At 42.1% G+C, this 11,337-nt stretch overlaps 2 protein-coding genes and 1 gene segment (V, D, J or C); all 3 read right to left on the bottom strand.

The window, feature by feature from the left end:
• Window positions 1-112: 112 nt before the first annotated feature.
• Window positions 113-4,288, bottom strand: LOC121707588. The segment is given in 7 exon segments: window positions 113-1,007; window positions 1,435-1,755; window positions 2,049-2,450; window positions 2,568-2,678; window positions 2,846-3,166; window positions 3,410-3,742; window positions 3,941-4,288. Coding segments are annotated over 7 exon segments (1,890 nt in total).
• Window positions 4,289-5,232: 944 nt separating this feature from the next.
• On the bottom strand, window positions 5,233-7,175 carry tp53rk (TP53 regulating kinase). Its single transcript, XM_042089517.1, has 2 exons — window positions 6,897-7,175; window positions 5,233-5,834 (listed from the first exon to the last, which is right to left on the bottom strand). The coding sequence occupies exons 1-2, from the start codon at window positions 7,117-7,119 to the stop codon at window positions 5,347-5,349; spliced, it is 711 nt and encodes a 236-aa protein (XP_041945451.1). The 5' UTR covers window positions 7,120-7,175; the 3' UTR covers window positions 5,233-5,346.
• Window positions 7,176-7,704: 529 nt separating this feature from the next.
• lsm3 (LSM3 homolog, U6 small nuclear RNA and mRNA degradation associated) lies at window positions 7,705-10,721 on the bottom strand. Its single transcript, XM_042089509.1, has 4 exons — window positions 10,596-10,721; window positions 10,001-10,111; window positions 9,804-9,899; window positions 7,705-8,049 (listed from the first exon to the last, which is right to left on the bottom strand). Exons 1-4 carry the CDS (start codon window positions 10,635-10,637, stop codon window positions 7,969-7,971), a joined length of 330 nt encoding a protein of 109 aa, XP_041945443.1. The 5' UTR covers window positions 10,638-10,721; the 3' UTR covers window positions 7,705-7,968.
• Window positions 10,722-11,337: the final 616 nt, after the last annotated feature.

Genomic DNA, 11,337 nt, shown 5'->3' on the forward strand with positions numbered 1-11,337 from the left:
TGCAACTGTAGTCATCAGCAGTTGAGTGTGCAACACTGACTAGAGCCAAATTATCAAAATCATGTTACCATGCTTAAGCAATCCTAAAATAACTGTAAATTAGGCAGAATTTGAGTCTGATATTGCTTGATTGGGATGTGATTATGGGACATGTTTCAATCGATACAGGGGAAAAAATGCCTCTGATCTTAATTGGATAGACCAATGAGAGCAACAAAACAGCCTACCATGAATCCTGTAGGGAGAAGAGTCAAAACGTCCTTCTTCTCCCTGTTTTAGTTTCATTTTGTTTTCAATCGTTTTTTAAAGTTATTTCACTGTCAGCACAACAGACACAAATAAACACAAGCAAGCTTAGGTGACATGATAGACTAGGCACAGTTGTTCATCTGTCCATCATCGAATAAAGCCCGTCCAGATCATTTGATTGGTGCGAAACGCTCTGTTTTGTACATAGTTGCTTATCAATGGAGCAGACCGAATATACACACGAAAACACACATGCAACACACACGCAACTCATTCTGGGACAGACAATAAGACTATATATACATCAGTCAAGGAACCATAAAACTCATGCATACAATATCATGCCTGAGTAGCTATCTGGCAATGTGTGAGGCTTCCTGACACAATTATTTACAACATTCTGCCCTGTGTGTAAGGGAAGTATTACTCCAGCTGTTCGAGTGTCATGTTAGACAAGGTGTAGCTCCTCTCCTCCGGCTGCTCCAGGGCACTGTGCCTCACCTGGCACAGGTAGACCGCGCCCAGGTCCTGTGGAGTGGGCACCAGCCTCAGGAAGGCCCACTGGCAGAAAAAGCCGCTGGGGTTCAGGCTGGCCGGGGAGTTGAAGACGCCGGTGGGCACGGGCTGTCCATTCCTGAACCAGGAGACCGAGAGCGCGTTTGGGCTGAAGTCCTCCACACAGAGGCTCAGCGAGCACTCCTGACCCACCTGAGGCCGGGCGGGGTCACACTTGATGAACTTCAATGTTGGGGGAGTGCCTGCAGAGAAATATCATGATTTTGAGGTCACTGAGTGTAGAGTGAAGAGTGAAGAATTTAATTGTCTCAGGAGCAGAAAAAGAATGGTACAAAGTATGGGGAGTACAAACAGCGCTGTAGACGTTTGGCCCAACTCATGCCAGTCGACAACAACAAAAGCAGTTCCAAAGGGAAGGGTACGCACACCCAAAAAAGATTATACCAGGTGCCAGGTCTGAAGTGTCAGCAGTGAAAGGAGGATAAGAAGAAACTCACGGGTCGAAAACGTTGCTAAAATAAAGTTGCCTGGGAGCTTTTACGCTTTTACAACAGTGTGCAGGCCTCTATCCTCTTTTCAATCGTCAACAACAACACATTACATTTATATTTAAGCACTTTTCTAGGCACCCAAAGTGCTTTACAGTGAAGAGGGGACCTCAATACCCACCTTTCAGGTTAACGCGGTAGGGGAGGTCCTGGTAGCCTGGCTCAGGAAAGCTGCTGTGGTACGCACGGCACGTGTACACTAGCCCCTCCTCCATGGTGGTGACGGTCAGCTCCGTGGTGCTCCACACGCTGTGCAGCCCCTGGTAGTCGGAGAAGGGGCCGTACTGGACCACGGGCCCCAGGAGTCGCTCCCCGCCAGGGCCCCACCATTCCAGCTGCACCTGGGCCGGGTAGAAGCGCTCCATGCGGCAGCACAGCACCAGCTGCTGTCCCAGCACCGGGATCTGGGGTGCGCTGGAGATTTGCAGGAAGGATGGCTGTGCTGCAGTCAGGACCACGGTAAGAGGAACTCAGTCATATTTAACTCTGACATGTTCAACAACAACAACTGGATGCTAAACTATCTATCTATCTATCTGCATAAATCCTCCTCTCTGCATGAATTAAATATCTTTCTAATCTTTAGTTCTTTCTTTTTTTATTTGTAAGCGCTGATTTTTTCTTCAGAACTTGCCTATCTAGTTAACACGTATCTTGGTTTTGATGCCAGGCTGAAGATGATCAATCAGCTGTAACAGAAGTCACATGGTCGCTCTAGAGAGATCTCTCACTCACTTTTAACGCTCAGCGTCGTCTCTCTGGTGTAGGTCTGACCTTTGTAGGTCACCACACACCTGTACCTGCCTCCGTCATCGCTGACCGTTGGGCAGAGCGAGAGGACAGACACCAGGCGTGTGTCGTCCAAGTGAAGCCGCGAGTGTTCCGTTAGGTCCTCCAAAGACAGGGTCTTTCTCTCCCCTGACTCACTAAACAGGGCCTGGCCCTCCAGGGGCTCCAGAGAGACTGTGTTCAGGGCGCCCCATGGTGGGTCATGGTTCCCTGGACCATGGGGGAGCACCATGTACCACTGCACGTTCACATACTTGGGGTTCACTCGGCTGATCGTGCATTTGATGTCTGCACGAGTGTTGGCATAGATGACAGAGGGAGTGTTGATGTCAGATATGCTGGGTGGCACTGGAATGTGAAACACAACAATTTTACAAAGTGATTTTGTGTTTTTTTCTGTATTTTATTTTCAAACTCTATGACACTGGTGTAAAACTTGCAGAACTTGGATTCACATATACTCACCTTTGTGAAGGTATAAGTACCCGATCACAGCTGCTCCTAATATTAACGACACTAGGACGAGACTGGACACCACTGTTACAGCTATGAGTACAACTGGGTTCTGAGGCGTCTCTGGAACAAAAAACAAACACAGAGATGGCTGAGAAACCCTGTTGGATTTACAGGTGTCAGAACTGCAGTTTCTAGAAACAGAAACTCACGTCTAGTGGCGTTTATTGTCAACCTTTTAGACATGTTGACCGCCACAACGTCAACAAAAATATAAGTCATAGACTCACCAACAACGCTCAGTCGGACAGTTTTGCTTTGAGGCGTGTTGAAGGACCTGTGCTTGATCTGACAGATGTAAACAGCCCCATGGTTTTCGGTCTTGTTCCCCTGAATGGTCATATGGCTCTTCTGGCTGTAGGTGTGGTCTGGGTTGGGCATAGGGGATTCAGTGCACACGTCCACCTCCACAGGTTCATTCTTGTGGCCAAGCTGCCTCAGCCACTGGATCTCCAGGTGCTCAGGATAGAAACCTGTGATTTCACAGGACAAGGTCGTCTTCTGCCCATTAAGCACTGTGGCATGTTCTGTTAGCGACAGTGTGGGTCGAGCTGAAATCATAGAACAGTTGGGGGAGAGCATGTTCTTATTAAACACAAATGTATGAACACAGTTAGTGTGAATAATTGTGTAGATATAAATTCTGTAAAGGAAAAGGACACTGCCCAGGATGTTTATCCTTTATTCACATTAAATGATAACTGGCTATGATGCAGGACACAAAAAACGACAACAATTTATCCTGGTTTCATAAGATATAATGTTTTCTGATTATCAGAAAAAATATGAATTACCTGACACATGAAGGGTGACTGTCGTCGCGTAGTTCTCTGGTTTCACCAGAACGACACAGCTGAAGCGACCCTCATCAGTCACAGCTGGACAGACCAAATGCAGTGGGGCATTTCCCTTTAGTAATTCATTCACGTTCACATCATATCCTAGTGAATGCTGAGTTATATTTCCAGCCTTGAATTCAAACAAGGTGCTTTTATTCAGCTGGGCTCTGCTACCCTCAAACTGCCACAACACAGAGACGTTTTCGCGCCGAGTACCGTTGGGGACTTTGAAGGGACAGTCAAGAGTAATAGGCTCACCAGTCAAACAGTGATTTTTTCCAACTGCACCTTTAAGATAAAATCACAGTTGCACAGTAAAAGCATTGCTTTAAATCCAAACGCAATAACCATGTTGGCAGGTTAGATTTGTAGATAAAGGTACATGAAGATCTGGATCAAAGGTGAATGCAGACTTGTTTATGCCGTTCTCTCACTGGTGCACAAAATGAGCTTTCAATTTCATGAGACAAGTGAGGAGATTCTTACCTGAAAGTTGCAGATGGATGAAAAGACTGATAAATACTAAAACATGATTATAATTGATGAAAATCATGTCTTTTTCTCCATGAGACTATTTAATGCCATTGTCAAGAGACTTTCTCGTCATGTCCTTGCAAACTCAAAGGTCAGTTTTTAATACACCTTTACATAACACCTGGAACAATAAAGTGGGGTCAGAAAGCCTTAGATGGCATACTTTCGTATGCACAAGAACTGTGTAATGCATTACTTTTAATTACAGAGCTGTATAGGAAATGTGTGAGTTCATTGTAGCTTATGATTAAAACAAACACAGCCATTCTGAGACCCCATTTCAGGATAATGTTGTACTAAAACAAAATCCTACGAAAATTAAGGAAGTTAATGTGCCTAGGTCAATGATGACCAGCAAATAGTATGCTGTTAGAGAATTCAGTACAACAAACTGGTCATTTTTAACTATTTTATTGTTGGTCAGCTCAGTTTGTTACATGGAGTTAAAGTAACTGGCAGGATGGCATTCTCCTGTTATATTCCATATAAAACAGGGTTTAGTGTAGGCACGTACTGTACTGTAGATTGCAGCCCTGTAAAGGTAGCCCTTATGGATCATTTGCAGTATAGTCACATTGAACATGTTTGGTTTTCCAACAGTTTCGATACGCTAGACCAGTGGTTCTTAAACTTGGGGTCAGGACCCCCAGGGGGGTCGCCAAGAATATGGGAGGGGTCGCGGAATGATTTGCAGTCTGAATTAAAGAAACATTTGTAAAATAAATATGTTTAAAAACTGGGATATTCACTAGACTAGACCTATAAAGTAGGCTTCCAATTCAAAGTGTTTCCATAATGTTCCTCTGAAAGTGAATGCTCTGTTTACGCAACCTCACATCTCTACCTGCCCTCTTATAATGATAAGCTTGAAGATGCTGTGCGTGGGTTTATCAGTGACAGAACACTATGCAGCTTTCTTTTGTCACAGGAGCACCAGATATACATTGGATGAGTAGTTATCCATTGGAAAATAATAAATCAGATTGCCAAAGGCTGCCATTGACATTGATTCTGCCTCCACCTCCAATGCCTATCTCGCAACATTTTCCAAAGTTATTTAAGTATTAGTTAGTTAAGTATTATTATAATATGTTTGTCGGTTAGAGAGAAGGGGGTCGCGAGACTTGGCCAAAGACTTTTCGGGGGTCGCCAGACAAAAAGTTTAAGAACCACTGCTGTACTGGACCATAAAAGTCTACATGGCAAATTAGGTTTGTCTTGTGTGATTTACAACAGACACTGAATTGGGATTGCAGAAGTAGTTTATTTACATAAAAATAACCTCATGACAAAATTGAAACATAGGTTAAACACGGTGCCACAAAGCCAATGGATTTTCACAGTCCTATGGGATCCATTTATCCAACCATAGACCTCTTCCTCCCTCTTAGTCTCACTTCATCCAGTTTCTTGATGACTGCGTGGGCCCTTTTGGAGGTCTGAGTGTAACTTTTTAGAAGCCTCTGAAAAAGTTGCTCAGTGTTTGGGTGTGTGCTTAGGAAAGCTTTCTCCAGCACATACAAGTCCACTCCTTTATCCTCTGGCAAAGCCGAGGTGTAGCTCAGCCCAAAGTCGATCAGGAACAGCTCAGGTTTGGCACCTTCCGGTGACCCTTGTCGTAGTAACATGTTAGACGTGGTTAGGTCGCCATGAACGACATCCTCATCGTGCATTCTAGCCAGGATCTGGCCCATCTGCTCTGCTAAGGCATTGAGGCCCACCGGGTCTTGACTAGAGGCTTGGCTGGAGGCAATGTGGTCCCTCACCGTGATGGCACCTACAAGGTCTTCCAGGAAGATGCAGTGGGAGGTGTAGTCCACAAAGTAAACAACTGGGGTGCTAATGCCTAGACGGTGCAAGATACAGAGGGTTTGTCATTGACAATCATGTTAAACTGAAGTTAGAGAAGATGCATTTCTAAACATCTCAAAATAAAAGACAACTTATTATTTTAGCACTTTGACAAACTCCATATTTACACTCAACACTCATGGGTCTGTCTTTAAAGTCTGATAGAGCACACTGCTACTGTACATCACATTTTATAGTAGGCCTGCACTGTGGCATAATATATATGGGCTTTCATGGAAGATTTAAACTGCCTTATCCAATCGCTTATCACTGAGAATGAATGAAGTCCACAGGCCAGAACATGAAAAAGTTTTTACAAGTCACAAATTTGGACTATTTTTTACCAGGCCAGTAACTAGAAGTAACTACCTATTAATCACATACTTATGTAATTAAATTATGCATCTGTAATCAGTCTTTGAGAAAATGTTGTTCATTACAAAGGAGTTACATCCTAATTCAATCTTTTAGATAAAAAAAAAACTAAAACACAACTAAAAGCGTACATGCTATAGAATAAGCAGGCAGTCAGGAATAATTCAATTGGCAGCACTATGTTCTCATGTTTTATTTGCACCGTCATGTCAAAAAGTGCATTGCCAATCAACAAGAGACAAAAAGTGGCAGAGATGAAGTGTAATCATAGTCGCATTGGCCTACTTTGTTAAAATAATCAAGAGTTAGGGGCTACTTACATCAGGGTAACTAGTGTGTGAGCCTAAAAAAAAACCTTCCTAACCACCGGGGAACTGGTGTACGCAAAATGCTATATAAGGCTCATCATGCTGGGTTTACTCTATGGACCATGTGTATGAAGATTTGAAAATGATTCCTGTTTCGTCTGGTACTCTGTGGAATCTTGCAGACATATTACTACTGTACAACTTGAGGGGAAATGAACACCGTAACATTTTCTTATCAAACACGGTCAGTTTCAGCCGGGTATTTATCTTTGTATTTTAACTTATTAACATATCACCAACGAAAAAGCAAACGTACTTGTGCTATCCAAACAGAAAGACAAACATAAGCAAGCTAGCTTTGATAGTTAACCCACCTGCTTTTCTGCAGCGTAGGATTGCCCGGACCTCCTGAATGGTTCTACGGTGAGTGAGTTTTTCATCCAAGACTGGATGTCGATAGTGCTTCGGGAACCGTTCTTTAATTATAGTAGGTTTACCCAAAAATGAACCCCGATAAACCCTGGCCTCCGCTCCCTGTTTAATCAAATTGCACTTGTTAAGGTATGGCATTTTATTTTTGTTGCGGTCTAACGCCATGTTTTGCACACGCGAAATTCCAGAACTCTTCTTCTTTCTGTTTATTGGCAGGTTAAAGACAATTTCGCGCATTACCGCCACCTACAGTATGCCTTGCGTGACCTACCAGTGTGTCGCGAGGCCACTTGACACATGGGGAGTGATCCGAGTACGCAGTTTGATGACAAATCTTCAATCTCCTTGCAAATCAAATCTCGCAGGTTTGTCACCAAACCATGTATTTAGATATGTAAATGTTAAATGGTACATCATAGTCTGTTTCAGATGTCAAGTCTTGCGTTTGTGGGTGATAAGACTAAAGACGTCTGAAAAGTGGACGGACAGTTTCAACGTCACCAACAGGCTGCACTATTCTTATGAAATATTTGAATTATTTTGATTATAACAGCATTAGTAAACTAGACTTCCTGTCACAGATTATTATTATTATTTTTTAAATCTTAGAAAACACTGTTCACTGAAAATATAGCACATATTAGCACATATACACATTTTAAGGGCAAACATGCCTGATAGTGAAGCACATAACCAGCCTGTTTTAAATTTTAAAGAAAGAGGTCACGCAGGAACGATACACTCAACAGCTTGCTTTTGTCCCTGTTTATTGTAATTAGCAAATGAAATCGGTATTTAGGATTAATGCAGACTAGACAACCTAAAATATACCAACAATATACAATTCCAACATAAAAGCAAGTAAGAGAGTAACAAATGGCCATTCAGACAAAAGGACTTTAACATATGTTACAAATAAAAGGTGTTTCAAACAAAACGCTGCAAATGATGTCCACAGTTTCAGTATGTTCAAAGGAAAAGTTCTTCCATCAAGGGGGCTGAAACTCCACATACTTATCCCACTCTGAGGGGCGGAGCGACAAGGACCACACCATCACCACGAACAAACAGCATCGGAATGTTCCTTTTCGTGGACTGAGGAGGGAAGCAGGCCTTTAGTAACTTATCTGACAAACACAGAAGAGATTTTACAAACTTAACAAATTCACATCCAACCCAGGAAATTACTGGATTGTTCTACCCCTACCACCAAAGTAACTGGACAAGATTGTGTGCAGCAATAGTTGCCATCTGCTCCTCTAGAGCAGTGGTTCTCAAAATGGGGTCGGCAAAATATTTTTACATTATTATACAATTGTACTGCATATCAACAAACAATGATCTCCATTACTCTCAAACCAGGGCTCCAGACTGATGTTTTTCCTGGAATCACTGGAGCCCCTTACTGAAAATCTTAGGAGCGCAAACAGAAAATAAAGGGGCCCAGCAAGGTTACTGGCAAGCATTATTTGGTTTTATTAAGGCAGAACACAAAAATGTGCAACATTCCTACCTGAACAGAAAGTTGTTGGGTCTGTAATCACCTATAGAGGGCTGCTCAGACAATGGCAGAAGTGCCGTTCGTCATGTTATCCAAATTATTTTGTAAACTTAAAAGTTAAGGTAAAAAAAAACCCTCTTAAGGGTGCCTTAACATAATAACATAATGCTTCCAAAATCATATTGATGATTTACCTCCAACCCCCCCGCTACGCTACAGGACCCTACAGGAATCCGGAGATCTCGTATTTATTACTGCAGTTCTCAAATGTTGGGGGACCCCGAGAGCAAATCTTCTTTAGTGCTGCTTTAACACTATTGTCAACTTGATCATTAAAGAAAGAAAAAAAATCATGAAAAGTTTAGAGATGTGTGGATACAAGTTGGAAAAGTATGTATATATGCTTGCAGGGTAGGAATTTCACGTCGTAGCCCCTTGGGTTGGCCGTGAGGCCCCTTTGAAAATCAGAGGTTTATAGGCCACGGTGGCCTTGGTGCCCCCTTCTTTCAATATTCTGCTTTGCGTCCTACTAATAGCGATTTTTATTTAGCCTGTGGCCTGTCAAAATTATCTTAGCATTCACAGCGCAAATTAATTTAGTCTTTTACTCAGTGGAGAAAGTGACATCGCAAGAAAGAAAGTGCGTCCAAATTCACCCATTCTCAGTTGAACTACTCGCGAAGTAGCCTATTCATCACAAGTATCACATGAAAGAGCTTTTTCTCAGCTTTTAAACGATGTTAGCCGATAATTGCTGTGTTGAACGGTTCGCGAGAAAAGTAAATAATATAATTCAATTTAATCATACATTCTACTGAAGGTTTTGCGTCCCATGATCTCCCTACCCATTTATCTCGGTAGAATACTTTACGAACCCTTCTTTTAACACATGACAAACCATATATCAGAATAAACAGGAGACCTTACCAAACACAAAGGTATAAAGCAGTCCCCTGTACAGTTAGCCGTTCCAGAGTAATACAGTTTTGAATTTGCAGTAAAGTTCGACATATATGGATGTCTCCAAATTTAAATTGTTCCACATGATTTCATAACGGGCCAAATACAAAATAAATGTTACAAATATCGCCTAGATATTGGTAAATCAGAGGACAGCTGACTAAGAGTTTGTGAAAGTAGCCTTAATGATCACAAAATGCTAAGCATGCATCTAGGCTATTTGAGTTTCTTAAAGCTGCGCTGTGCTTACATTGTTCAATACATGATTTCATAACAGGCCAAATATAAAATAAATGTTATATATAGCCTAGATATCTGTAAATATTAGATTATCAGATGATTTACAGTTCCTACAAGCCTGTATGCTTGTCATGCTGCAACAGATTACCTTATAAATTTCTTCATACGTCTCCTCGTCAATCTCAACTGTTGTTACGGTCTCCTCCACATCTCCGAGAATCATATTCAAATGCTGATCATAGGCCTACACATACACGAATAGTAGTAATTCTGTAGTTAACAAGGTGAACAGTGCGACACATAATGTGGAGACAACATTGCATGAAGGCAGATAAAGAAACTTACATGTAATCTCCCTCGCAGTTCTCGGTCATTCCGCATCTTTACGTAGATCCTCTCATCCAAACTAAGTCGGATAAGGTCAAGGGGCTCTTCGACCGTGTTGGTAGTTTGTTGCTAAAAATATAGTCACATTGTACTATTTAAGTCACATAAATTCAAATTTTCCAAATAACATCATTGTTTTCTGGTTTGACGATTTGGTTGTTGCCCCTAATTTGACAAAAGAGAATTTAACCGATTCAACTTGACTAAATGTAATACATTTCTCGTTTAATATTACTCGTCTTTTCGTCGGTCATTGGTCAATTATGCTATCCTGGGGAAGCCAGGCGACGTTAGTAAAGCTGTGAATTCAAGCAAGAGTTGAACACAAAGTCCCTAGCCCAATTAACGTTAATGTTATTCATTCTATAGTAGCATGCCAGCTAGCTAACGTTAAGTGTTTTGAAAACAAAATGTAGGCTAGTAGCCCACTGCAAATGGAATTTAGTTTTCCTCGGTGTCGGGATATTCATACTAAAGTACCAAATGACGCAACTGCATGTGTTAAACATTATTATAGACACAGATAATTAGTGCACATCGCTTCACTACAAACCTGCTCAACTTCGTCCGCCATGCTTGCCTGTTTACCCAGCATGCAGTTCGAATATTCGCGCTGTCACTGTAATCTCGCGAGAATTTCACAGGCGCATTTTCTTTTATGTTCAGCCAGAGCTCCTACGATCGGTTCAGCTATCGGGACTGTATTTTACAGTCTAGATATGGTCAGACCAGACAAAAAAGTCTGAGTCTTTAGTCCTAGTCCTCAGGGCTCACTTTGGCACTGGCCCTCTCTGAGCCCTTTCCCTAAATCAGCATATTTGAACAATTTACTCAAGGGCATTACCATTACATATTTGCATTCAAACCAGCTGCTAACTGAAATAAAACCATGCAATCTCTATGGTGAAGGGTATGTGATGATGTGGGGCTATTTTAATTCCAAAGGTCAGGAGAACTTTATCAGGATACATAGCCTGGATCCATGAAATAACTGGCCTTTAAAAATAAAAATCTGCCTGCCTCAATGGGAATTTAACATATGGGTATGTAATACAAGGATACAAGGATACAAGGAAGTTTATTGTCACATGCATATAGTTACTGGAAGTAAGAAATGCAGTGAAATTATGTCTGGTGTCAGCCTATTTGTGCATTAATGGGGGGGGGGAGGGGGTAAAAAGTGCAGTAGAAGAGGGGTTTAGTAGATTAAGTGGCAAGGGCTGCATAAAAAAGGTGGGGGAGGATTGGGATTGGGTGGGGGGCACCAACAAGGAGCACCCAAGAGCAACAGGGGC

The sequence above is a fragment of the Alosa sapidissima genome, chromosome 4 (genome assembly GCF_018492685.1).
Source record: "Alosa sapidissima isolate fAloSap1 chromosome 4, fAloSap1.pri, whole genome shotgun sequence".
Taxonomy (NCBI): Eukaryota; Metazoa; Chordata; class Actinopteri; order Clupeiformes; family Clupeidae; genus Alosa; species Alosa sapidissima.